This window comes from Helianthus annuus, chromosome 2 (genome assembly GCF_002127325.2).
Source record: "Helianthus annuus cultivar XRQ/B chromosome 2, HanXRQr2.0-SUNRISE, whole genome shotgun sequence".
Classification (NCBI taxonomy): Eukaryota; Viridiplantae; Streptophyta; class Magnoliopsida; order Asterales; family Asteraceae; genus Helianthus; species Helianthus annuus.
Window position 1 is genome coordinate 133,685,612 of NC_035434.2, and position 25,185 is coordinate 133,710,796.

General features: G+C 34.4%; 1 protein-coding gene and 1 long non-coding RNA gene across 4 annotated transcripts; one reads left to right on the forward strand and one right to left on the reverse strand.

Moving 5' to 3' along the window:
* Nucleotides 1–12,282: 12,282 nt before the first annotated feature.
* Nucleotides 12,283–17,120, reverse strand: LOC110911148. Of its 3 annotated transcripts, none has more exons than XM_022155737.2 (7): nt 16,924–17,120; nt 15,811–16,040; nt 15,420–15,484; nt 13,827–14,496; nt 13,583–13,713; nt 13,350–13,500; nt 12,283–13,260 (listed from the first exon to the last, which is right to left on the reverse strand). In XM_022155737.2, the coding sequence occupies exons 2-7, from the start codon at nt 15,965–15,967 to the stop codon at nt 12,749–12,751; spliced, it is 1,686 nt and encodes a 561-aa protein (XP_022011429.1). In that variant the 5' UTR covers nt 15,968–16,040; nt 16,924–17,120; the 3' UTR covers nt 12,283–12,748. The 3 variants fall into 3 exon arrangements, with proteins under 3 accessions (XP_022011429.1, XP_035839455.1, XP_035839452.1); XM_035983562.1 differs by lacking the exon at nt 16,924–17,120 and adding an exon at nt 16,156–16,616; XM_035983559.1 differs by lacking the exon at nt 16,924–17,120 and having other exon boundaries at nt 15,811–16,616.
* Nucleotides 17,121–22,452: 5,332 nt separating this feature from the next.
* Nucleotides 22,453–24,971, forward strand: LOC110911142. The gene is made up of 2 exons (XR_002576860.2): nt 22,453–23,413; nt 24,573–24,971. It is a non-coding gene; the product is annotated as an uncharacterized LOC110911142 (long non-coding RNA).
* The last annotated feature ends 214 nt before the right edge of the window (nt 24,972–25,185 follow it).

Sequence of the window (25,185 nt, forward strand, 5' to 3'; positions counted from 1 at the left end):
TAAAATCTGGCAAGAAGGAAAAATAGAATTATTAGGCCATAAGTTTTCTGCAAATCTGTTACCAATGAATTTAGCCGGATTCGATGTAGTATTAGGAATGGATTGGTTAATAGCCAACCATGCACGAATCTTATGTGACAAAAATGCAGTAGAAATTCAAACCCCTACAGGAGAAGTAATTTTGATTACTGGAAATAAACCTCGAAAGCCATTGAAATTCATATCAGTAATGAAATTGGCTAGCTATTCAAGAAAACAGGAAATGGTGTATATGATTTCCGTAATCATTAACACTAAAGATAAGGAACTCCAGGACATCTCCGTAGTCTCAGAATATCCAGACGTTTTTCCAGAAGAATTACCTGGATTACCACCTGATAGAGAAGTAGAATTTAGAATTCATTTAATTCCAGGTACTGCACCAATAGCTAAAGCACCATATAGATTAGCACCTACCGAAATGCTAGAATTGAAAAAGCAATTAGATGAATTATTAAGCAAAGGATTCATACAACCAAGTTCATCCCCTTGGGGTGCACCAGTACTGTTTGTGAAAAAGAAAGATGGATCAATGAGAATGTGTATCGATTATAGAGAATTGAATAAGGTTACGATTAAGAATCGATACCCACTACCTAGGATTGATGATCTTTTTGATCAATTGCAAGGAGCTAGGTATTTCTCTAAGATAGATTTAAGATCTGGATATCATCAGTTGAAAGTACAAGAAAAGACATACCTAAAACTGCCTTCAGAACTAGGTATGGTCATTATGAGTTTACAGTCATGCCCTTTGGATTAACAAATGCCCCAGCAGCATTCATGGACATGATGAATCGAATCTGTAAACCATATTTGGATAAATTTGTAATCGTTTTCATCGACGATATACTTATTTATTCTAAAAGCCAAAAAGAACATTGTGAACACTTACATGTTCTCTTAACTTTGTTAAGAAAAGAAAGGCTTTATGCCAAATTCTCGAAATGTGAATTTTGGCTGCAAGAAGTATAATTCTTAGGTCATGTGGTAAATCATGAAGGTATCCATGTAGATCCTGCTAAGATAGAAGCAATTACAAAGTGGAAAGTCCCACAAACAGCTATGGAGATAAGAAGTTTTCTAGGCTTAGCTGGATACTATAGACGATTTATCAAAGATTTTTCTAAGATAGCCATACCATTAACTAAGTTAACCTGTAAAGCTGCTAAGTTTGAATGGGGACCTAGAGGTCCTAGACAAGAAGAAGCCTTTAAGATTTTAAAGTATAGATTGACGAATGCACCAATCTTAGCTTTACCCGAAGGAACAGAAGACTTTGAAGTATATTGTGATGCTTCAAAATTAGGCTATGGATGTGTGTTAATGCAACGCAAGAAGGTAATTGCGTATGCTTCTAGACAATTGAAAAAGCACGAAGAAAATTATACGACTCATGATCTAGAATTAGGAGCCATAATTTTTGCCCTTAAGATATGGAGACATTATCTGTATGGGAGTAAGTTTACTGTTTATACAGATCATAAAAGTTTAAGATATATATTTGGGCAAAAAGAGTTAAACATGAGGCAAAGAAGATGGATGGAGATGCTGAGCGACTACGACTGTGATATTCAATATCACGAAGGAAAGGCAAATGTAGTTGCAGATGCCTTAAGTCGTAAGTACCATGAGAAACAGAAACGAGTTCGTGCTCTGAGGTTAAATCTACAAGTAGATTTAATAGCACAAATAAAAGAAGTTCAGAAAACAGCAATCAAAGATGATGCTGAAGGAATGAAAGGTTACCTAAAAGAACTAGAACAAGGAAATGATGGAATTTGGAAATTCCATAAGAAACGAATTTGGGTACCTAAGCAAGGAGAATTAAGAAATAAGATTTTAGAAGAAGCTCATAAATCTAGGTATACCATGCACCCAGGAAATAATAAAATGTACCAAGATTTAAGGAATAATTTCTGGTGGATAGGAATGAAAAAGGATATAGCCGAATACGTATCCAAGTGCTTAACTTGTTCACAAGTTAAAGCTGAACACCAGAAACCTTCAGGACTACTACAACAGTTAGAAATGCCTATATGGAAATGGGAACTCATAACAATGGATTTTGTTACAAAGTTACCCAAAACCAAAAGAGGTAATGATGCGATTTGGGTAATCATAGACCGATTAACCAAGTCAGCTCATTTCCTACCAATGAAAGAAACCTTTAGCATGGAAAGGTTAGCACAATTGTACGTGGACGAAGTAGTATCCCTACATGGAGTCCCGCTCTCCATTGTATCGGATAGAGATAGTCGTTTTACATCTCATTTCTGGACAAGTTTTCAGAAAGCAATGGGAACTCGACTAAATCTAAGTACTGCTTATCATCCACAAACAGACGGACAGAGTGAAAGGACAATACAAACTCTAGAAGACATGCTCCGAGCATGTGTAATTGACTTTGGTGGTAATTGGGATAGCCATTTGCCATTAATTGAATTCTCCTATAACAATAGTTATCATTCAAGCATCGAAGCTGCACCATTCGAAGCACTGTATGGACGCAAGTGCAGAACCCCAGTATGTTGGGCAGAAATCGGAGAAAGTCAATTATCAGGTCCTGAAATTGTACAAGAAACTACTGACAAGATAACTCAGATCAAGGAAAGACTGAAAACAGTGCGAGATCGTCAGAAAAGCTATGCAGACAATCGTCGCAAGCCTTTAGAATTTCAAGTCGGAGATAAAGTACTTTTAAAAGTTTCTCCTTGGAAAGGAGTAGTACGATTCGGTAAGAAAGGAAAGCTGAGTCCCAGATACGTAGGACCATTTCCAATAAGCCAACGAATAGGACCAGTTGCGTATCGTTTACAACTACCAGAAGAATTATCTGGAGTACATGATGTATTTCATGTATCCAATCTCAAGAAATGTCTATCAGATGAGTCCCTGGTAGTACCTCTTCAAGATGTAGAGGTGAACGAAAAGTTGAAGTTTATAGAGAAACAACTACAGATCGAAGATAGAAAAGTCAAATTTCTCAAACATAAACGACTGGTGTTGGTCAAAGTCAAATGGAATTCAAGGAGAGGACCAGAATACACTTGGGAGCTAGAATCAGAAATGAAGCGCAAATATCCTCATTTATTCCAATAAATCTCGAGGACGAGATTTTTTTTAAGGTGGGGAGGATGTAACAACTGTCACTAAAACCAATAATTAGGATGATAATTAGATAATAAGAAAACCCTAATTGAGAAACCCAAGTGATTCCGCATAAACCCTAAAATTTTCGTAACCATCGGAATTAGGATCAGGGCCCCTAAAACTCAGGGGGGGTTAAACCCTAGTGACGTTTATCCTCTAAACTTGCTGGAGAAGTAAAATTTCGTGTGAATAACAACTCATCCAAGCTACTGGGACACGAACCTACCCTACCCTAAATTGTTACCCGTCGCGCCACGCGACAGGACCAGGTTTCCCTGTCGCGACACGCGAGGGAACGCATTTTTCAGATATAAATAGGGGGCAGTGGCACTTGAACTTTGGTGAAAATTCGACGTTCAAATTCCGTTTATACACGGAGATATCGTCTGAATACTACACAACACACACCGATCACGAAGTGCTGCCGCAATCAGGGTAATAACTCGATCGCTATTACGATTCAACGTCCGATCGATTATAACTATCCAACGATAGTCCAGGTGCTGCTCAATTGAGCTTGTACTTTGATTATTCGTCGTGATTTCGACTTGAATATTAGAGTGCTGTTCGAATTCGGACTATGCTCTGTTATTCGTTGTGAATCCGATTGAATTATCGAGTATTGCACTGATTAATCGTTGTGAAGGTTTAATCTCGTGAATTGTCGTAACTGCTGTATTAGTTACTAACCTGTCTGTGTGTACATTGTGTTAAACTAGGTGTAATCAAGGCTAATCAGTAGGCAATATCTATTTGCTCGTTAATCTGCAATGTGAGTCATTCTTCTTTTTAAACTGTTTTCTCACAGTTTGTGAGTATGTATTACAATACCTCAATTTATTTTCAAGGTTATAATTACAGGGATTAAGTCTTTGTAATCACCAAATTACAGCTGGTATGTGGGGTATTGTGCACATTACTATTTTTATCACTCTAGGTGAGTGAGTATCACTCTGTGTGAGTGAACCGTCACTATTGGGGCGACGGGACCCAATAGTGGTATGACCACAGTCACAGATCCGGTCGAGTGACAAATACCCATTCTTGATAATTGGTTGATAGAAACATTGTAATCGCTCTTAATACTGTAAATTAATAACTAACGGGTCGTTTTAGAAAACAGAATGATTCACTCAGTATTTCCCCGCTGACAAAACCTTTTTCAAACATGTTTCAGGTGATCTGTGTGATCCAGGAAAAGTGCAGTAAAGCACTACAAGCTCAGAGAAGTGGCTCAGTATGAATAAATAAATAAAACATGTTTTGGGCAAATAAAGATTTCTGTGTGAAATCAACTTATTGTAAATTTTGGGATTTATCCCTTAAACTTTGTGTAATATACTAAACAAGTAATTTCCGGTGAAAAGATCCTGTTAATCAAAGACTTCCGCTGTCGCATAAATTAAATACCACGGGTATCACCAGGAACTGCCTCACGGCCCCCGACTCCGTCCAGGGTGGGCTGGGGAGCCGTGACAAGTGTGGATGATTCCATCATCCTACAACATTTTTACTTTCTCATCTTGCTAGATCATGTTTTTAATCATGATCTAGCAAGACTACATGGTGATTCACATCATTTCTACTAACAAACAATGATCAACAAGCATATCAACACCAAACAACATGATTTCTTCATGATTTTAGCTTATGTTCATGTTTCAAGTTCAAGTTTCTTAGTGTTCTTTAAGTTTATCATCAAGTAACCTACTTTAACCACTTAAACAACATGTAAAATGCAAGGATCTAAGTTCTTACCACTAGTTCAAGACTAGGGAAGTTCAAGTGAAGAAAAGTGGTGGATAAAAGAAGATAAGAGAGGTCCTTCAACTTCCGAACACACCGAGCTTCGTTGTATGATCTCTAAAACCTTTGGATGCTCTTAGAATAGTTGAAATTGATCAAATGATGGTGGTGGTGGTGGTGGTGGCTCACGGCCGTGACAAGAGGAGGAGGGAGAGAAGGTATGAAGTGTGTTGTGTGCTGAATGATGATGGTAGTGCAAGACTTATGGTTCTTCTTATAATCCACCAACATAGCATTACCTAGAGGTCTAAATGTTTCTTAAGTACCCAACACAATCCAATAAACAATTTAGAGAAATCAAGGGATGGGTCCACCCCCTTGTAACCGTAAGAATGATGGGGGGGGGTTAGGATGTAATGGATAGTTGGGTTTATTAGTTAGGTTACAAGTGATTTAGTTTAAGTATTTAGAGGTTATGTAATAATATAGTGTGTTAGGGTGTTCGGGGACCCTAACTAACTTAGAAAAATAAAAACAATGTGTTTGACAATATTTTTGTGTTCCGGGTAAAGTCCGGTTGTTCGGTTTGATACCGGTTCGTTAAAGTGCTTAATTAATTCATAAAGTGTCATATATATATATATATATTTTTGTAACACTTTTAATTCTCAACACTCAGGAAAGCATACCGGACTATTTAGTAATTTTTTTGTACACTACTAGTATGTTAACAAGCACATGTAAGTATAACACAGAAATCAAAAAGCAGTTAAGTGATTCAGCACAGTTATCAAGCACTTTAATTATCATTAATAAATTGTACAGATACATGGAATTATGAGGGTTGTCACAGCAATTATAGAATTTTCAAAGGCAAAAGTCGTCGACCCATTGAAGTAGTGGAGAATATTAAAATGATATCGTTTTTTGGATTCGAAATAGATTTAGATTGAAAGGTTTAGATTGGAATGTTTGGTGTAAATATCCATTGGAATTGTTGTAGTGTCTTTTTATGTTGCCGGGAGTCCTTGTTTTGAGGTCCGTTCATGCTTTTTTGAAGGAAATTTACTTTACAAAAAAAAAGTCTCTAATTTAATAAAAAAATCCTTAAGTTAATTATATGTCACATTATCCCTACCATTTTTACCAGTAGAAATCGGGTGTACTTTTCGCTATTTAACTTTGTATAAAATCTATATGGTTCAACTATGTTTTGCTATCTTACATTATTATTATTATTATTATTATTATTATTATTATTATTATTATTATTATTATTAACTATTTTATTCACATCATATCTTTCTTTCAAGGTAGTTTTTCACCACATAATATTGTATTGTTTGTTTATTAAACTGTCATCTAGGTTATTTATTTTTTAAATTGTCACTTTTATAATATATTTATCTTTTATGTATTTGTACATTTTACTTTGTATCTACCTTTCTACGCATCCGACGCAACACGCGGACCCTCACAACCACAACTTGTGAGGTCCTAAATCTATCTTACTATCTATAAAAGGAGAAAACGCGCTGACACAAGAAAAGCTGATGTTACAGCCACAGAGATTGTCCAACAATGTCTTTCTTATATCATTATTGAATCATAAGTCTTAACATATAAAATCAATTTAAAATACATTTGAACCTCTGCTAAGAAAACCACTGCCCATACCCATCTATACTTTAATAGTCAGCATAGGTTGAAGGTTGATTGTAACACCCTTATTATTATTTAACGATTTTCATATAATTTACGAAAATAAACGGGTAATTAGAATTTCAAATACATTGAAAATACGGGTTTCATTAAACTTTATTACAGAATTAAAACTATACAACATAACATGTGTGAGTTCGTCAATTAACATAACAACGATACATAGTGCGGAAGCTTATTTCTTCATCGTGTTCGGTTCTTCGTTGTGCTTGATCGTCCTCCGGTGCTAAAATTATACCTGAAACTCATAAAAACATGAGTTAAATTAGTCATACGTAACTTAGAACGTATCTAAACGAGTCCGGTAAGCGAAACTGATTAAAATAAAAAAAATTCGCTAAAACAGTGCCCTTTCGCGCCACGCTAAGGAACCCAGTTGCTCCCTCGCGCCACACGAGGGAGACCGTTTTCCAGCAGGTCTGGAGCTGGTCCTGCAATTTTCAGCAATACCAGTTTTTACGGAAACGGCCATAACTTCTTCGTTATTGATCCGTTTTACGCGATTCTTTTTCCTACGCGTCCGTAATTTAATTCTCCATCTTATGGAGTTAAAATCCTACATCCAACATAAGAAATTTTTGAGACTTCTAAGCCCTCGACTCATTACCATTTTACCGAATTTTAACCCGTTTATGCATTTTATCAAACAAACGTATTTGTTTGATTCCTATATCACATACACTTCTTCAAATTAATGTTATCTACCATTTTAGGTTCTAATCATAGGTTTATTACACAATTTAAACCATTTTTCGCCCGTATGCCTATTTTAACCCGTTAAGGGTATTTAAGTATATTTTAAACATGATTCGCTTTCATTTGTATCTAGTTTTATATTTCCACATTTCTTACCAAATAATCTTCCACCACAACTATATTTGTGTTGGATTTAATGTGGAGATCTATATATTCCGAGTTTTATCCCTCGGATTATCATTTTACGACGAAGACCCATATAGAGTCACTTAACCCAAGATTTACCCCTTTCGCTTGTTATACTTATTCAAAGTATTTGCTTGATCATGTAACTTGTTTTTAAACAACTCTTAAGATTTGTTTGCTCGATTTAGCTTATGAGGGCATTTCGGTCATCTTAAATCCTTCCTTTATAATGAAAGACTTTTAGTGTCATAATTGACTAAAATTCTACTTTTAAACTAGGCTCTTGTTTTAAATAGCCATTATGTTTTCGAAATACAAGGACTATAACTTAAATCATTCGGTTTACTTAAAGATAACCCAATGTCCATTTTAACTTGTTTAGCCCTCATTGAGCTTCAAGTTCTAATGATGGTTTGACCAATTATACATACCTGGCTCGAATCAATATATTGACCCGTTTTGATACCTGGCCTTAGTTGCCGCTAAGTAATAGCGATGTCAACATTCAATCGATACTTATTCCTGTAATCATGCAACTCGACAAAACATTAGCTGATATTGTCAAAGGGTGTTATTTTCACCTTTTGACCCGTTTGGTCTATATGACCGATTACTTTTGCGAGATGGATTTATTATCATCCCGTCTACATGACTTGTACCGGTTTACACCGTACGATCAATTTACTTATAAATCTATTTCTTGATTAATTTGACCCCTTTGTATCTTACGCCATAAAATGTCCTTCAAAACTAATGGTTATCGTCAACAAGTGACCACATTGCCGTTTTACCCTTATTAATTGTATTGATTTACCTTATAAGGTAAATCATTCAAAACTCGTTATTTATTAGTCATTACATGACTAAATGACCTTATTGGCTCTTTTTAACCATTCAACATGGTTTATCATTATTGTCTTTTGTTCCGAACCGCGTATGTTGGGTCGAAACATCATAAGTCAAATGTGACTTTTGATTATTCAAAATCTATAAAACCAATAGATATTAAATAAAAAGATGTAAGTTTTAACTTACCACTCATCCGGTTTACACTTTTCGTCTCGTACTTGATTTGTTTGACCCGCTCCTTCCTCCAAGTTTTCACCTAGCTTGTTACGAGTCAAACTATCATCATATTTCGTAAGATGGTTAGTTTAGTCATTGTCAATCATGACTATTACATCTTACGTATTTTCTATCAAAATTATCATTCGATCTTATTAATGGTCGGTTTGACTTTTTAAAAGTCAAATCACCAATTAACACATATGATTGCACTATCAAGTTCACAAGACTCAATTAGGCACATTATCAACGCTTAGTGAGCATCATCTTTTGAGACACTAAATTAGCTAACATGTCATCCAATTCCTACCTCAAGTAGTCATAAATCAACATGTAATTTCAGTTATTACAAGCATAAACACACTTTGACCATCATAATCATGGCTTTAACTCTATGTCAAGACCCACTTCTAATCACTTATGAACTCTTAACAAAATCCCTAATTTGTTCAAGTAGTTCATTCATATGAGTTAGTATGATGTTTATAAACACCAATACAATATCAATTTCGTCAAATCATCAAAACCCACTTAGCTCATACTTGATTAGTTGACTAATAAGTAGTTTATGGCACAATTCTACAAGTTCGTATCTAGGGTTTGTTCCTAGACTTATACTCACATCAATATCACTATAACATTCAACATTCATACGAGAATTTCATTCATGCATGTTTATCACAAATTCGAAATATCACCAAACATCAAAATTCAACATACCTTGTGATCCCCTAAGCTTGGTGATCACGATTTTATCAAAAGCCCAAATTTTCCGGCTCGATTTCTCTTTGATTTTGTTGAATTTATGGGTGTTTAGGGTTCTTGAGGAGAACCCCCTTTTTCTTCTCCTGGACATCGACCAACACACCTTGTGTGTGTGTGTTTTGGTTTTTTTTTTGTTTTTAATTATAAACTTCTTTCACAAATTGCCCATTTTAGTCCCTCTTAGTTTAAAGGTTCTATAAATGGGTCAATTACTACAAGTTCCTTCTTGTTTTACTAAACAATAACTAACTAGGTTAATTATTCCTAGTTAACTTAGTGGGTTCCGGGAGTTATAACCCGTTTTATTTTAAGTCCCGTTAACTTGGGCATTTTTATATACTTTGTTTTCTCAAGGTATTTATGCTCTTTCAAATTAATATTAGGTTTATTTATTTAAATTCTTAATATTTACCGGGTTAATTTTTACCACTAACGGTATTTTACCCGTCTTTACTAATAACGTGGTTTGATTACCAAACCTGTTTTTGGGGTGTTACATTGATACAATGCCATTATATCAGCAAAGGTTAATTGCCGACAATTTCAAATTCAAAATGCATGAGAATATGTAATTTGCAATTAATGCATGTCACTCACTCACTCTTGTCAATCATCTTCTTATATAAGGATTTTCTTCTTATTTCCCTCCTCATATTTGATCACACTCTCGACTTCTCTGATTTCGGGTTTTGAAATTTGAATTCATTCCAAATTTCGAATTAGAAGCATGTCAACATCAGTTGAGAGTAACAATCTTAGTTTTGTTAACGATTTGAATACTGGGAAAGATATGTGGCACATGAAAGCGAGGATCATCCGAAAGTGGAATCAAGGTTATAAAATGGATCTCATCTTCATTGATGAAAAGGTAATTTGAGAGATAATAGAACGTGGAGACATCGTAATAACCAAAGTTCATACGGATCTAAAATTGGCTGAACTGTTTACTAAGCCTTTACCTCAAACTAAACATGAGGAGCATGCTGGAAATATAAGGCTTAGATTTGCTAAACATTGGGCACGATCTGTAGTTAGTATGGGTGTTTTAATTTTGAACTACAACAGTTACATTGAATAATTATTTGATTTGTTGGTTAAATGCAAGTTTAATTATTTTGTAAATGTGTTCGTTATTTGTATGTTTAAATCCTTGAATAAGCGTATTCTAAAATATCCTTAGTCGATCAAATTACATGGGAATGAATTTGAATGTAAGACTATTGTGAATTGAGACGATTATATTCATGAGATGAATAACTCAAGGGTTTGAGAATCAAAATTCACAGATATCACTAGGGAATGATATTGGATGTGACTCGCTTCAAAATGATCTCCATGGATCTAAGTCATGAGATGTTTTGATATTGATATGTTCAATCTGTCCTTTTTCCTTAGGCACATATTAAACTACATTGATCAAGGACAATCTTTGATGTTATCTAACACTGTCCTGAAACATGGATAGTAATCCGCGTAGCGTTGGGAGAAATCTAAGGTTAAGTGCGAGTTGTATGACGTTGATGGAATTCTGTACTTCTATGGGATTAGAAGTTTAGACATTTTGGCGCCCTCGTTAACTCAAACCGGAATAAACGCGTGGCCACACTCGGACTAAAAGTAGTTCGTTAGACCACTTTGAATTAAAGACGAGAATAGAGAATAGTTGATCACTATGTAAGAATGAATAATCTATGTCTTATGATCATCGAATGTTCTATACAAAAGGGACTTATTGATAGAAATATCAGGGCTACAGTATTTGGTTAAGTAATGTGTTACTTGAACTCAAAGAACTAGTTGACGACTATAAAGTGTCATACCGTGTTAGGAGCAGTGCGATGCAGCTAGGCGTCCAACTCTGCACACGTTGACTCGTTTAATTAAAATCGTCCAAGTAGGATATTGTTGGAGATATGTATATGTTTGATCGTAATTAAAGTCAACGTAAGCAACTCGGTACGATCCGAAGAGTTACACGTTGGTACACGAATCGTATATGTTCACGAGTAAGTTGATTATTATTTGTGAAATAATAATAGTTTATACTTGAGGGACTTAACATTAATTAGATTATTATTAAGAGGTTATAATTGTATAACCATAGGGGGCTTAATGTAAGATTGGTTTTTATAAAAGGAACATTAAGGTGCAAACCCTAATAATATCTTTTATCAAAAACAAAAACCCTAGCTTCCTTCCCAAGTTTGGCCGACTCCCTCTTAAGGCCGCCGCCACCTACCACGAGCCGGAGCACCTCCACCGCCTCATCTTTTTGGTCGGTTCTACCTTTGGGTATCTCGTGCTCGGTTGTGAACTTCCTACTAGCGAGGATTCGTTGTAACCCGCGTGTTACAATCCAGGTGTAGTCGTCAAAGGTTGATTACTAAAACCCACTATGGTTGTTTTTCTATTTATTTGTTTATATGCGTATAACCTTGATCCTGATTGTGATATTTATTAATCGGATTAATAAATCAAATATATTTTATAAAATCAAAATCGGCCATGATTATATATGTATATAATCGATTTTTGTTAAATATGTAAACCGCTTCCGCTTCAAGTTTTGATACCATGATTCACAACATGTCATGAGTTTTACAAATAAATAATTGCGACTTTAATCATTAAAGTTAAAGGGTATCCACTGCAATCCGATACAAACATAAGGACGGAAAATGTAATTTACCCTTCATCTATTGTCTCAAAATATGCACCATCAGCCTAACACATGTGTGATTTATGCTCATAGTAATTATATTTACAGTAGAACTTTCTTATAACTTATTAAACCTCTAGTCATCACAAACTTAACCCAAAATTCCCTACAATCAACTATCTCAACTAAAAATTAAAACCCTAAACCTTCAATGATCCATGGGAGTGACAGAGAGTAAATGCTTCTTCTAGTTGAAGAAAATATAAAAATTCATACTAAATCATCATAATTCAAAACATAAACTACAACCCATTTAAGTCAATTGCCATGAACCGACTCGAGTTACATACGAGCTAAGACCAACCTCAGTTCCTAGCTCAAATTGAAGATTACGAACCAAGCCAATCCAGCTCGTATGGTTACGATCTCGAGCCCATGTTGATACTTCATGCTCGTTGATCAACCCTAAATCATGGCAACAATGTACAATACAAAACATAAACTACAACCCATTTAAGCTCTTATTCATCTGATTATTACATACAGGCTTTATGTCCCAAAAAATGACCAAACAACTATATTAGCTAGAACTTCTCTCTATAACACTAACACATAACCCACTACTTGATGCGTGGTTCACCCCTGTCTAAACCCGTGAGGCACTAACCATGAGACACAAGTCCAGACCAACAGGTCAACCGAAAAGTCAACGTGGCTTCAAAAGCAAATGTCAATACTAGCTTCTATGACCAATTCTTGCAGAATTTCATCTGCAGCTTCAACCACAATATCATTTCTATCTGATAAAGTGTCTAACCATGATCCACGTTTCGCCATATCCTTTCTAATGAGCTGGTCTAGCGTCCGCGGACCCGCGGGTTGACCATTATGCCAGTCAACTTGGTCAATGACCTTGTTGATCACATCTTTTTCCAATGAAAATGGCCGAGCACGTGAGCTAAATAACGCCATTCTGGAATGTAAACTAAGCAGCACTTCCTTGACACAATCATGGAGGACTTTAATATCACACGGTGATTCAAACGCGTAATCCGTCGCTAAAAAGAACTCCCAGTTTGACTGAGAAGCTCGGTAGAGCTCTTTGACATATGAGGAAATGAATTCCCGGTCCTCAGTAAATAAACTTACACCTCTCTTCCGTGCTGGAGATGAAGTTTGCGATGAATGTTCCTCGAAATCAAGCCGCCGTGGTTGCATATGGTGTTCAACTGTGACGGGTCACAAGTGTATGATAAACATTAAACAGTTTCTTATAAAAGTGAATAAAAGTTATGACTTTGTATCTATCTATACGTACCAGATTCGATGGTGCTCGTGGGACTGTCGATATTATCTGAAAAGAATGGGTCAAGAACAGACACCGGGCTCGGATTCTCTCTAAATTGATCACTATCCATGTTTTCTGATTTAAAACCGGCTTTTGGTGAAGAGGCATCTAATAGAAGTTCCTGTAGCAAAAAATGTCAAAAGCGTTGCAAAAATTAGTGACTGATCTTAGTTTAGAACTAGAAATTAAGACGTTTGATTTACCAGTTCGGGTCTGTTAATGCACCCATCGGTTCCTGGTGGTGACGGACCGATGTCTTTTGTGTTCGAGTCCATGTTTGAGAACTTTGAGACGTGACTAAGAGCATCATTCGTATATGTGAGCTCCACGAAACCTGGAAAACAAAGTGTTATTATTCAGCCAAACTGCCTACAAAATATACTTTCATTTGGTCATTAACCAACCGAACCGGTATCAACCGGTTTAGTTCATGTTGAGAACACTTACCACTAGCATTTGAATACTCATTCTGCTTTAACGGGCTCAAGGCACTCCAAGTCGTATGCAAACTTTTCTCACCGTGGGTTGCTTCGAGTTCACGCTTGAGAGCAGCCATCGACTCGTGTATAGGAGATGTTAGTAGTACCCTCTCCAAGGTTCTTGCCACTTGTTTACATGAAGGACCCGAAGGCTCACCCACACCCGTGCCTAAAGCCACTAGCCTTAACCTTTCGGCTAGGTGTCTTCTGGCTTCCATAAATACTTCCGGTTCTTGGTGCTTAACGTATGGTACCAACGCTAAATCTCCAGCTTTAGAACCAGTTTCACCACAAGATTTCATCTTTCGAAAGCTCTTCAACTTTGAAACTTTTAGTTTTCTTCTAACATCACTAAACAAAACATGGGTGTGTTTAACCATGTGTTTGTTATTTGCGGAGTTGTGATGAGGGTGCGAATGCAAGCATTGACACCCTATATCAACTGGGCATTCTACAACACGTTGAGTAGGCTTCAAAACCACGATTGTATCAAGGATGTTCGTGTTTTCCTTCTTCTTGCTCATGTTTTCGTATCGGGTTTTCATCTTTTGCCAAAAACATTTCTCAATGGTTTTCTTCCAAGCCTCTTCATTCTTTAAAGATTGGTTCACACTTGCGGCTTTCTTCTTCGAATTAATCTGCGCAAATTGAAATATGTGTTCAGAATCTACCTCATTCTTTAAAGATTGAAAGTAGGGCTGCTAAACAGGTCGTATTTATGGGTTGGCGGGTTGAACCCTACACTAACACGGAAATTTTACACGAGCCCGAAATTGGGTCACACACATGAACCCGAACACGACCCATGTATTTGCATGTTGACACGAACACGGCCATGTAATCCATATATATATATATATATATATATATATATATATATGTAGGACAAAGATCCGTTAGGAACCACCCTTTATTGCGAGAACTGCGAGAACCAATGTGAACACAACCAAAAATGCCTAAAAATAGCTAAAAAAACACACAATTTTTTTTAATATTTTTTATAAAAAAATCGCTACTTTTAGTAGCCAAAAAAAAAGTTTGTTTTTGGCTACTAAAAGTAGTGATTTTAACATAAAAAATATTAAAAAAAATTTAGATTTTTTTATAGATTTTTTTAGGTTTTTTGGCGGTTTAGTTTTTAGAATTTTAGCTTGGGGGGGGGGGGGGGGGTAGGTTTTTTTAGCTATTTTAGGTTGTGTTCACATTGGTTCTCGCGGTTATCGCAATAAAGGTGGTTCTCGCATGAACCTTACCCTATATATATATATCGCATATTTAAAATTCTAAATTACATATTAGAATCATCTTCCTGAAGCGATTACGTTTAAAATATGCCAATTAGTTTGGAAACTTCTAAATTTGGCATAAGAAATACATTAACACATTTTTTAAAAAATATAGATGGGTTAAACGGGTCAGCCTGCTAACCTATTGGGCTGACATGAACACGACCCGTTAAGCAAAACGTGTTCACGGGTCCGGCCCGAACCTGACCCGTACCATTTTAAACTAAACCCAATGAAATTCACACCCTTAATTGTAAGTAAAATATTGTACTTACATAAATGCTTCTAAGTTGTTCATCAAAAGTCAGCATTCTTACTTGGCCCCTTTCATGTTCAGCTCCTGAAAGATCGGAAACCAGTAAATCCCACCATTCAGTTTGACTTTTAAGGTCAACATATAACCTTTTCAATCCCAAAGTTATTTAACATTTTTCATACAAATTGAGCAAAAACACTTTCTGTTAGGAGCATCCATAAAAAAATCAGTCACATTATCAAAATTTTCTCAAAAAAAAAAAAAAAAAAAAAAAAAAAACTGCTCATATCTATAAACATGACTTTTTTAGTCAGTCAGTTTGACCTCAAAAGTCAAAATGACTTTAAGACAATGCTTGTTCACCAATTAATATCAATTAAGTAAAGATTACAAACAAAAAGTGAACTCACCTAGAACACTTCTGCTCCTATGGGTCTCATCTGGCAGCAGCTTCTGGTGAGGACGACCATGGTGATGGTCAAAGTCAAACATACCACTAAAATTCCACACACAACCAATTTTACTTGGTTCAACAGTGGGAGGGCATTTTGGGGATTTTCTTGCCATTAACGGTAATAACTAACTATGGTAACAACAATCAAGAAACTCAAACTGCATATGTATCTGAAAACATTCACACCTGCAAGATTAAATTAGATAATTCAAGAAACAATAAAGTTGACTTCAATTCAATCATTCATAGCAGTATGAGGCTATGAGCATAAAGTTGTTGACTTTGCAGGTTCTAATCTGACCCATTAATTGTGTGAGTAAAATGATATCCAACGGTGTGTAAAGGCCCAACTGGAGTGGGAAATCTTGATAAAGTGTATGTGAGGTTGACATATGATTAAAAAAAAAAAAAAAAGATTGTACAAGAACACACCTTTTTATACCAATTTTTAGTGAATTAAATACCCACTTTAGTTTGCAAATTTAAATGGAAAAAAGATAACATTTTTATCAAGAAAATTGTAATAATGTTGGATGAAACATGTAACAAAAGAAAAGAATTGCAGCCTAAAAAAAGATGATAAAAAGATTGCACAAGAACACACCTTTTCTTACCAAAATATAGTAATTTTAAAAACCCATTCGAGTTTGCAAATTTAATGAACAAAAGACAAGATTTTTATGTAATGATGGATGAAACATGTAACAAAAGAAATGAATTGCAGCAGCAAAAAAAAAAAAAAAAAAAAAAAAAAAAAAAAGATGATAAAAAGATTGCACAAAAACTCACCCTTTCATACCAAAATATAATAAATTAAAAACCCATTTGAGTTTGCAAATTTAATGAACAAAAGACAGGATTTTTATCAAGAAAATTGTAATGTTGGATAGGAAATGTAACAAAAGAGATGAATTACGGTAAAAAGAATTGATATGAAATTGAATGGAATTATTGATAATTGAGTAGAATTAAGTGGAAAATAAGTTGAATAAGTAAGAATTGAGTGTTAAAAATGGAATAAAATGAGAAGAATAATATGTGAAGAAGAAGTAAGAGGGAAAGGTGGTACCTTTTGAGAACAATATGCTAATGAAGAAGAAGAAGATGATGATGATGATAAAGAGGACCTCTTGTTAAGCCATAGAAGATGGAAGGAGAGAGAGAGGAAAGGTCCAAAATTAAAAGCTCAATATTCTGGGGCTTGATTGTGTTTTGGGTTATCGACACATCCAAATACAATATATTTCCTAAATCACCCTTTTGTGTTCTTTTCTTACAGTTTTCATTTCTTATAGTTTTTTTTTTTTAACGGTGAATTTGGTTCACTGATGGATCACTAGAGTATCATTGTGTTATGAGCGGAACTACTTGATCATATCCATATCCATTAGGCTGTAATGCATATACACCAATTTAGGAGAAAACCAAATAAATCTGAGAAAACCCTCTTGTGGAAATCGAACCAAAAACCTAACGGTTCTTAAATTTTATCCCACCTCTAAGATGTCATTAGACTATAATGCATTAGGCACTTTTCTTAAAGTTTTTATTTCGAAAAAAGACTATGAAAAGAGGTGATAAATGGTATGTTTGATAAAACTATTTATGGCATTCTTCCATACGTAACCTCATAATGTATAGTGATGGAGCTTGAACGAAAACTCAGTCGGGGTCGGACTTTCAAAATTCAAATCGGTGGAGGCCGGACTCATAAAAATTTTTCGAAAATTTTCAGTAAATTATTACGAGTCAAGAAACGATGGGAGTCAGGGTATGTTTATAGTATGCTTTACTTGACGAGTATTCTTTATACGTTGACATGTTTTATCGTTGTATGATTCGATAGGATGTAATTTGTGTAATCTCTTGTTCGAATAAAGTTACAACTTTTATTGCTTGTTTAGACCCCTGCATTTCGGGTCTTGTTCATCCTCTTTATATGACTTGAGAATGTTCACATGGAAGACCATATGAAATATTTAACTACTTAAAGAAACAATCTAATCTATGCTATAAAAATAACCATATAATATCTTATATATAAGTATTTGTGTGTGTAGTTATAATGAACTTGAGTTTTAGACATAGAGTTTGAAACAAGTTTAACTCAAGTATGAACTCCCTTAAGTTTACTGGACTGTCCCCTACCATGCTTGACGTACAATGGGAGCCGTTGTGAACACTTGAAATTATGTGGCAATATACGGATAAAAGAACAAAAAACCGTTATTTTCATACTAATAAATATAACGAGGACAAATTGTGATAAATAACAAAAAGGGCATTTCGGTAAATTTGGTGGAGTTGAAACTTGAAAAAGTCCGAATAACAAAAAGGGCATTTCGGTAAACATGGGGTTTAGGCAAATAACACTCACAATTCTTTGTCTTTCATAAAAGTGACAAGAAGGACAAATTCACATCCTTCTTTGCAAATATTTTGTAAATTTATATTCTCTTTTTTCTTCGCTGAAATAAATATTTTATTTTATTTAAATAATAAATAAATATTGTTATTGTTATTTTAATTACTATTTTAGAAAACAACTAGGTGATGCCCCGCGTTGCGGGGCGATGATCGAATAATTCTCAACCAATTAAAAAAAAGTACTATAGTTTTGCTAGAAAGAAAAAGTAAAAAGAGTATTAGTTGTTGACATGATTTTTAGCGACGGGCAAAGTCATATTTTTGTTTTTCCTTGGGGGAAAAAATGATTTTTTTTTTTCCAAAGGGTAAAATCCTAATTTTTAGTTAGGGAAAAACCATATTTTTATTTTGTACGGGGGGGCAAAAAACGGAAGTTTGAATTGAGGGTGATATCGTAATTTTGAACCGATGGGGAAAATCGTAAATTTTAGTTGGGGGCAAAAGCGTAATTTTATTTTGAACTGGGGGCAAAGACGTAATTTTAAACTGGGGGCAAAACCGTAATTTATAAGTGGGTATAAAATAATAAACTGGTGTAAAATTGTAATTTTGAGCAGGGGGGGAGGACAAAATTTTATTTTGAACTGGGGTGAAAACGTAATTTTGGCTGAGGGTAAAAGCATATTTTTTTACGGAGGGCGAAATCGTATTTTCGGTTTAGTTGGGTGTAAAGTCATATTTTTATTTTGAACCGGGGGAAAATCATAATTTTTAACCGAGGGTAAAGGCGTAATTTTGAGGTAGGTGAAAATCATAATTTTATTTTTAGCTAGGGTAAAAATGTAATTTTAAACTGAGGGTGAAATCGTAATTTTGAACCGAGGGAAAAATCGTAATTTTGAGCTGGGGGCAAAAGCATAATTTTATTTTGAACTGGGGGCAAAACCGTAATTTTAAAGCGGGTATAAAATAAAAAGTTGAGGGTAAAAACGTAGTTTTTGAACCGAGGGCAAAATTGTAATTTTGAGCTGCTGGCAAAAGAGTTATTATATTTAATTTTAAACTGAGGGCAAAACCGTAATTTTAAAATGAATATAAAATAGTAAAATGATTGGTCCAATAAAAAAGGGACGGCCGCCTATTTCAACTAATGGCACCGAAACACTATTCCCTGCCATGGTGTCTGTATATGTAAGATAATATGGACCCGTGACTATGGGATTTGCATTTTTATATTCATTTTATCATTTGCCCATTTGGTTTTATTTGGGGTAACCATACATTTTTATGAATTAGAGAAAATTGCATATTTTCCTTTAAAAACCTTCTTAATTGTATATACATCCAAGCTCAAATTTAAATTGCATATTTCTCCTTGCTTGTTAAAAAATATTGCAAATTTACCCATTTTGATTTATTTTATTAATAGTAAATTATATAATTACTATTTTACCCTTACTTTTACTAAAACTCTATAAATTAAAAATACCTATTTCTTATAGTTTTTTTTATTTATCTTTATTGAAATTCTTTTTGTTTTTTTCCATTTTGTTATCTAATTAACTTTTTTTTTCACAAACTACTAAATCAAAAGCTTTTTATTAGATCTTGAACCTTAGAAAATAAAAAAAAGACAGGTTAACAAAGGTGCATATAGCAGCATAACAATTAAAAACTACATAACAAAATACAGAAAACAATCAAGTCAAAGCATTCAAGTATCCGATTTATCTACTTAAATTAAAATTACAAAATGTGAAAAACAAATGTCAAAGTTTTGACCCATTATGGTATCAAAAAATCAAGTGCCTAATAATCAACATAAATAGAACATGTAAGGAAAATAGCATGTATATTGAGGCAATAGAAACCAAATATTATCAAAGCAAAAATGAACTATATTAGATAGGAATACTTCGGACTTCAAAACCAAAATTGAATCAATATACAAGCTGTTGTATCAAACCAAAATTGAATAAAAAAAAGTTCAACACCAAACGTGAAAAAAAGCATCAAAAGATGTGAGGAAAAAAAAAAGTTAACAAATATACAAACCAAATATCATCAAAGCAAAATTAAATCAATTAAAAGTCAAGCACAAAACGTTGCAAAGCAATCTGGAATCGATCACCCAAAACCGAGACAACAAGTAATTTATATGGAACATCAAGATCGATGCAAAGACTAATACGGAACTGATTATCTTCGCGTTTGATCTGATGTCTGAAGATAATCGCCCACATCAGAAGCAAGAGAGGAGGCGCACATTTTTTCCAACCTGAAACTATGATAGGTGCATAAATGCCGTAATAGGGTTTTTAATTTTAAAAGGTCAATTTTGTCAATTTAACAAGGAAGGGGAAATATGCAATATTATTTTGGATTTGGGTATATATGCAATTGAGAAGGTTTTAAAGGGAAAATATGCAATTGTCCCTATAAATTATGTAGCCCATTTATCTAGGGGAGTTTATGATTTGTGATTAAACTAGTAAGCGAATTAACTTGTCAATCTATCATAATAAATGGCTTAAAGCCATAAATCAATTAACTCTATTAAATGTATTTATAATTTAGTTTTGAACGGATTAACAAATTAACATATTATGATTAAACGTGTTAAAAATATCAAACCGAACATATTTGACCCAATGTTATTTGTACTAAAATTACCTGTTTTGACCTGAACATATTTGACCTCGTGTATGCCTGTAAATGAACCGAACGAACATTAACAATTGCATGTTCGTGTTCGTTCATTCAACTTTAACCGAACATGAACATATAATTGAACATTTTTTTTTTGTTTCATGTCCGTTTATTAATAAAATGAGCATGTTTTTGTTCGTTTATGTCCGTACTTTATGAATCTTTTGTATTGGATAAGAATTTCATATAAACATTTTTGATATGTTCATTATAAACGTATAATGTTTTTTTTGGTCAACACTTGAAAACATATCATTTCTCAACACCGCGAAATTCGCGGGGTATTATCACTAGTGTATTTATAATTTAGTTTTGAACGGATTAACAAATTAACATATTATGATTAAACGTGTTAAAAATGTCAAACCGAACACGGTCCATTTTATCTAAAAGATTCTATTTATTTAACACGCTAGAAATTGTTATCCAAGCTTGTGTCAAATTTGTTATTCATCGGAGATGAGTAGAAGTTCTCAAAACTAAATTAATTATACTTACATGTGTATTAGTTAATTGATAAGATTTTTCCTATATAGCTAATAATATATGTTTTTATTTCTTTCTTTAAAATAACTAATAATATATAGGGAGCAAATCAGGTTTGAAATTATCATAGTTGGTTGAGTGAAAAGGCCTCAAAATAATAGAGATCTTATCACTGGAAAGACAACGTGGTACAACATATAAGTTAAAAAAATATCGTATTTTATTTATATTTTTGGTTGGATATGAAACTAATTCAGAATAAGTTATGTAAACTTTTTCTCAGATATAAATATATAATTTAACAAATACCTAGTATCCACAAAAGACAAAGGAGTAGGCCAATTGAGAATAAACAATTAGTATAACTATTGGTATTACATATGTTTTAATGACAAATTTTGTCTCACCATGCATCTATACTCCATTACATAGAAAATCTACTAAAGAGTACGTGTTACTCTTTGATTTTAAACCACCCCCCACCCACACACACACACCCACACCAGAAGACATGAAACTATATTAAATTCGTTGAATGGGGACTACAGAAGAAACAAAAGTTCAAAGCGCCTTGTGAAGAATATCTATTGAAAAGAAGAAAATATTTCTCAATGTATTAAAAATCTCTAAAGGTGGCTATGGTTGGTAGGGTTTGAAAACAAGGTATTTGGGTTTATTTTTTGTTTTCAAAGCGCCTTTGTGAGGAATATCTATTAAAGAGAAGAAACGGTAAATTACTTTTTGAGTTCCTGTGTTTTATGCGTTTTAACTAGTTGAGTCCAAAAGCAAAAAGTTTAACGACCTGAGTCCTTATAAGCATTTTTTTTAACCATTTGAGTCCAAATTTCTAACCCAGTTAGAATTTTGTTGTTAAGTTTTATTAAATGACCAAAGTACCCCTATAAAACACAGGGACTCAAAAAGAAAAAGAATATATTATTATTATTATTATTATTTTGCAACACAAGTGGGCATCCGCTGGTTGTACTTTATGCTTAAGGTATGTTTTGTGCATATGTGAAGTGTACCATTGGGTATGTTGGTTGTATTTTGTTCCTGCTCTGCCATTATTCTGCTCCTTACCACGTGTTCACTACGTGTCTTTGCCAGATTTTGCGTACCATGCTTCTTGCGTGTTCTCCTCTGCTACCTTACCCCAAACTTCCAATTTCTTTCCCCAAATCGCGAAATCCAGCGGCAGATCCCCAAATCAAGAACATGAGTTCGCCTCTTTTATCAAACCAAACCCTAATTTCATCAAATCCTCAATAAGTTACAATATCCTTTTTATATCATCTTCGATCACCATTGGTGTAAATCTATACATGTAGCTATTAATTAGCATTTGACTTGTGTGCTATGTCTTTTGTTTTTCAATCACATTAACAAAATTGAAGTTTTATGTAGCAATTATTGTTTATTTTGCATGAGCTGTTGCAAATCTATGTTTTTTAAATAACTTGTAGGTTTAATTAAAGAGAACAAAAAAGTTATGGTTATGACTTTTGAATGAAAGTTGAACTCATTGGGGCATTTCATCGAATACGTGGTGTGCAAGATTCGTGAACAAGTGGAATTGATAGGAGACTTAGCTGATTGCTGGGTTTGTGAGTGTGGTTTTAAGAGAAAGAATGCATGAGACAACTTGGTCCTCCCATGTCTAAAAGATGACAAAAAACGGTTCAAATATCACTGACGACGGTGATGGTATGGGTTAGCGACAATGAAGACGATGGTGGTTCGGGCGAATGGCATGGTGTCTGTTGGTGTCGCATCAGACCTGATATCCGGCGACATTAGATAAACTCCGGCGAATGGCTAGAGCTCCTATGGCTCAATATAGCGGTTTTGGTCTTCCGTAATTAGGGTTTAATAATTCAAATGTGACCAACCAAAAACTACAACCAGAAGCTTCTGTCTACTGTGGATGTATTATTTCGCGAAATTTAGGTTTCAGTTGATCAATACCTGGTGTTCCTAGGCTTGCTTCTTCACTGGTATGGTTCTTTACTTTGATTGTAGGTGTGGTTGATGATTTTCGACTAAGATTAGGCATGTTTACATTGTTTACTAAAAAATTAATATTCTCTTCTGTCTAACCATTAAACACAAACCTATTTATGATACTTAACTAATAACTCCATATTCACCTAGATTAATCTATTATAAAATTTATAATGTAAAAGGACATGATTCATGATTGAATTTAAATAGTGATCGCAAGAAAAATAATATGAGGCATGTTTGGTTGTAACTTAGTACACGAAATGATTATAATAGGGCATGTATACTGAAATGATTATAACAGAGGCATGATCAGCCTATGGCTGGACGGTATTGGGGACGTCCCTGACACGGTGAGGCCCGCTCACACCGCTCCTTGTGGGATGTCCCATCGCCAATGTCTCCCACCCGATGGGGAAGACGTTCCTCTCTCTTTCTTTATCCAGCATACACACATATACATACATAAATATTGTGTATATATAAAGGGGCTCATCACCACACCCTAGGCCTATCCCTTGGGGCTCATCCCCAAGACCCGATGACGTGGCCACCAACATGGCATATAATCCCCAAGTGACTACCCTCCTGCACACCCAATAGCCTTATATAGCAAATCTAGAGACTGCTCAAAATGGTGTAGTTAAGGAAGTATTGAACCTCTATTTATTTTTATTTTTTGTTAATAAACTAATAACGCTATTCTAAGTTGAGCCGGTCTCAAATGCTTGATAAAAAGCATTGAGAATCTTGGTTTTTCGTTTTAGCAACTGTTTTTGCTTTCGAGTCTCAGACACAACTTTAAATGGATATTGGGGTACCAAGACTCTTCTACAAGGTCATGAAGGGAAAAAGAAACTATACAACTTTGTTCGGTTTTTGTCGTCAAGTTTAATGTCTTCTATTGGGATGCTGCAGTCTTTAGCTTATTTTGTTGCCCATCCAACTTTATTTTACTTTACTGGCAGTCAATTGTATGTTAGTTATATAATCTTTTCTTGAATTGTGTGTTTGAGTGAAATATTTAAAAAAAAAAAACTATGCTTAAGTTGTTCTTAATGCTCCCAAGATATAGCATAACATAATTTTCTAGACACAAATGAATAGGTGGGTTATATATACCTAATGTAATTTTATGGTTTCTTTGTTCAGATGGGATTGCCATTTAAGTTGTTGCTGCTGTTGCTGCCGATCTTGCAAAATAGTTAGCTCTATCTCTATGACCCGTTCATCTTTAGGATACTGAATTTTCATATTCATTACTTTGTTGTATAAGTTAATGATTACCCTTGTAGGAAATGCCAACTGGTTTATGAGTTCTGTAGCGGTGTTTTAAATAAAAAAAGTAGCACTTCCTTAGCATAATCATCATATATAATCTCGAAACTTTTGGAGTGGTGAGTCTTGATTGTGAAACAGTTTCAAATGGATGGAACTGTCAGTCTGTTACAACCTAAGCAAAGTATTTTGTTGGAATTGTAATCTATCAGCATTATTATGTTTCGTCGTAAGTATTATTATGTATATGTATAATTATTTAAGATATGAAAATGTGTGTTTGTGTATTGTGATAGTTATCTTTTGACTCTTGGTCCACTGTTCCATTTGTATTAAAAAAATTGCAAACTTAAATCTTTAAATCATCATGCATATGTGTCTGTACTAACTTTAATATATTTTGTCTTCAGGTTGATACATGTGTTTCATGATCCTGATATATTGGATGTTTGAACATGTTGGTGGTCCTTATCTTGATGCGTAGTTG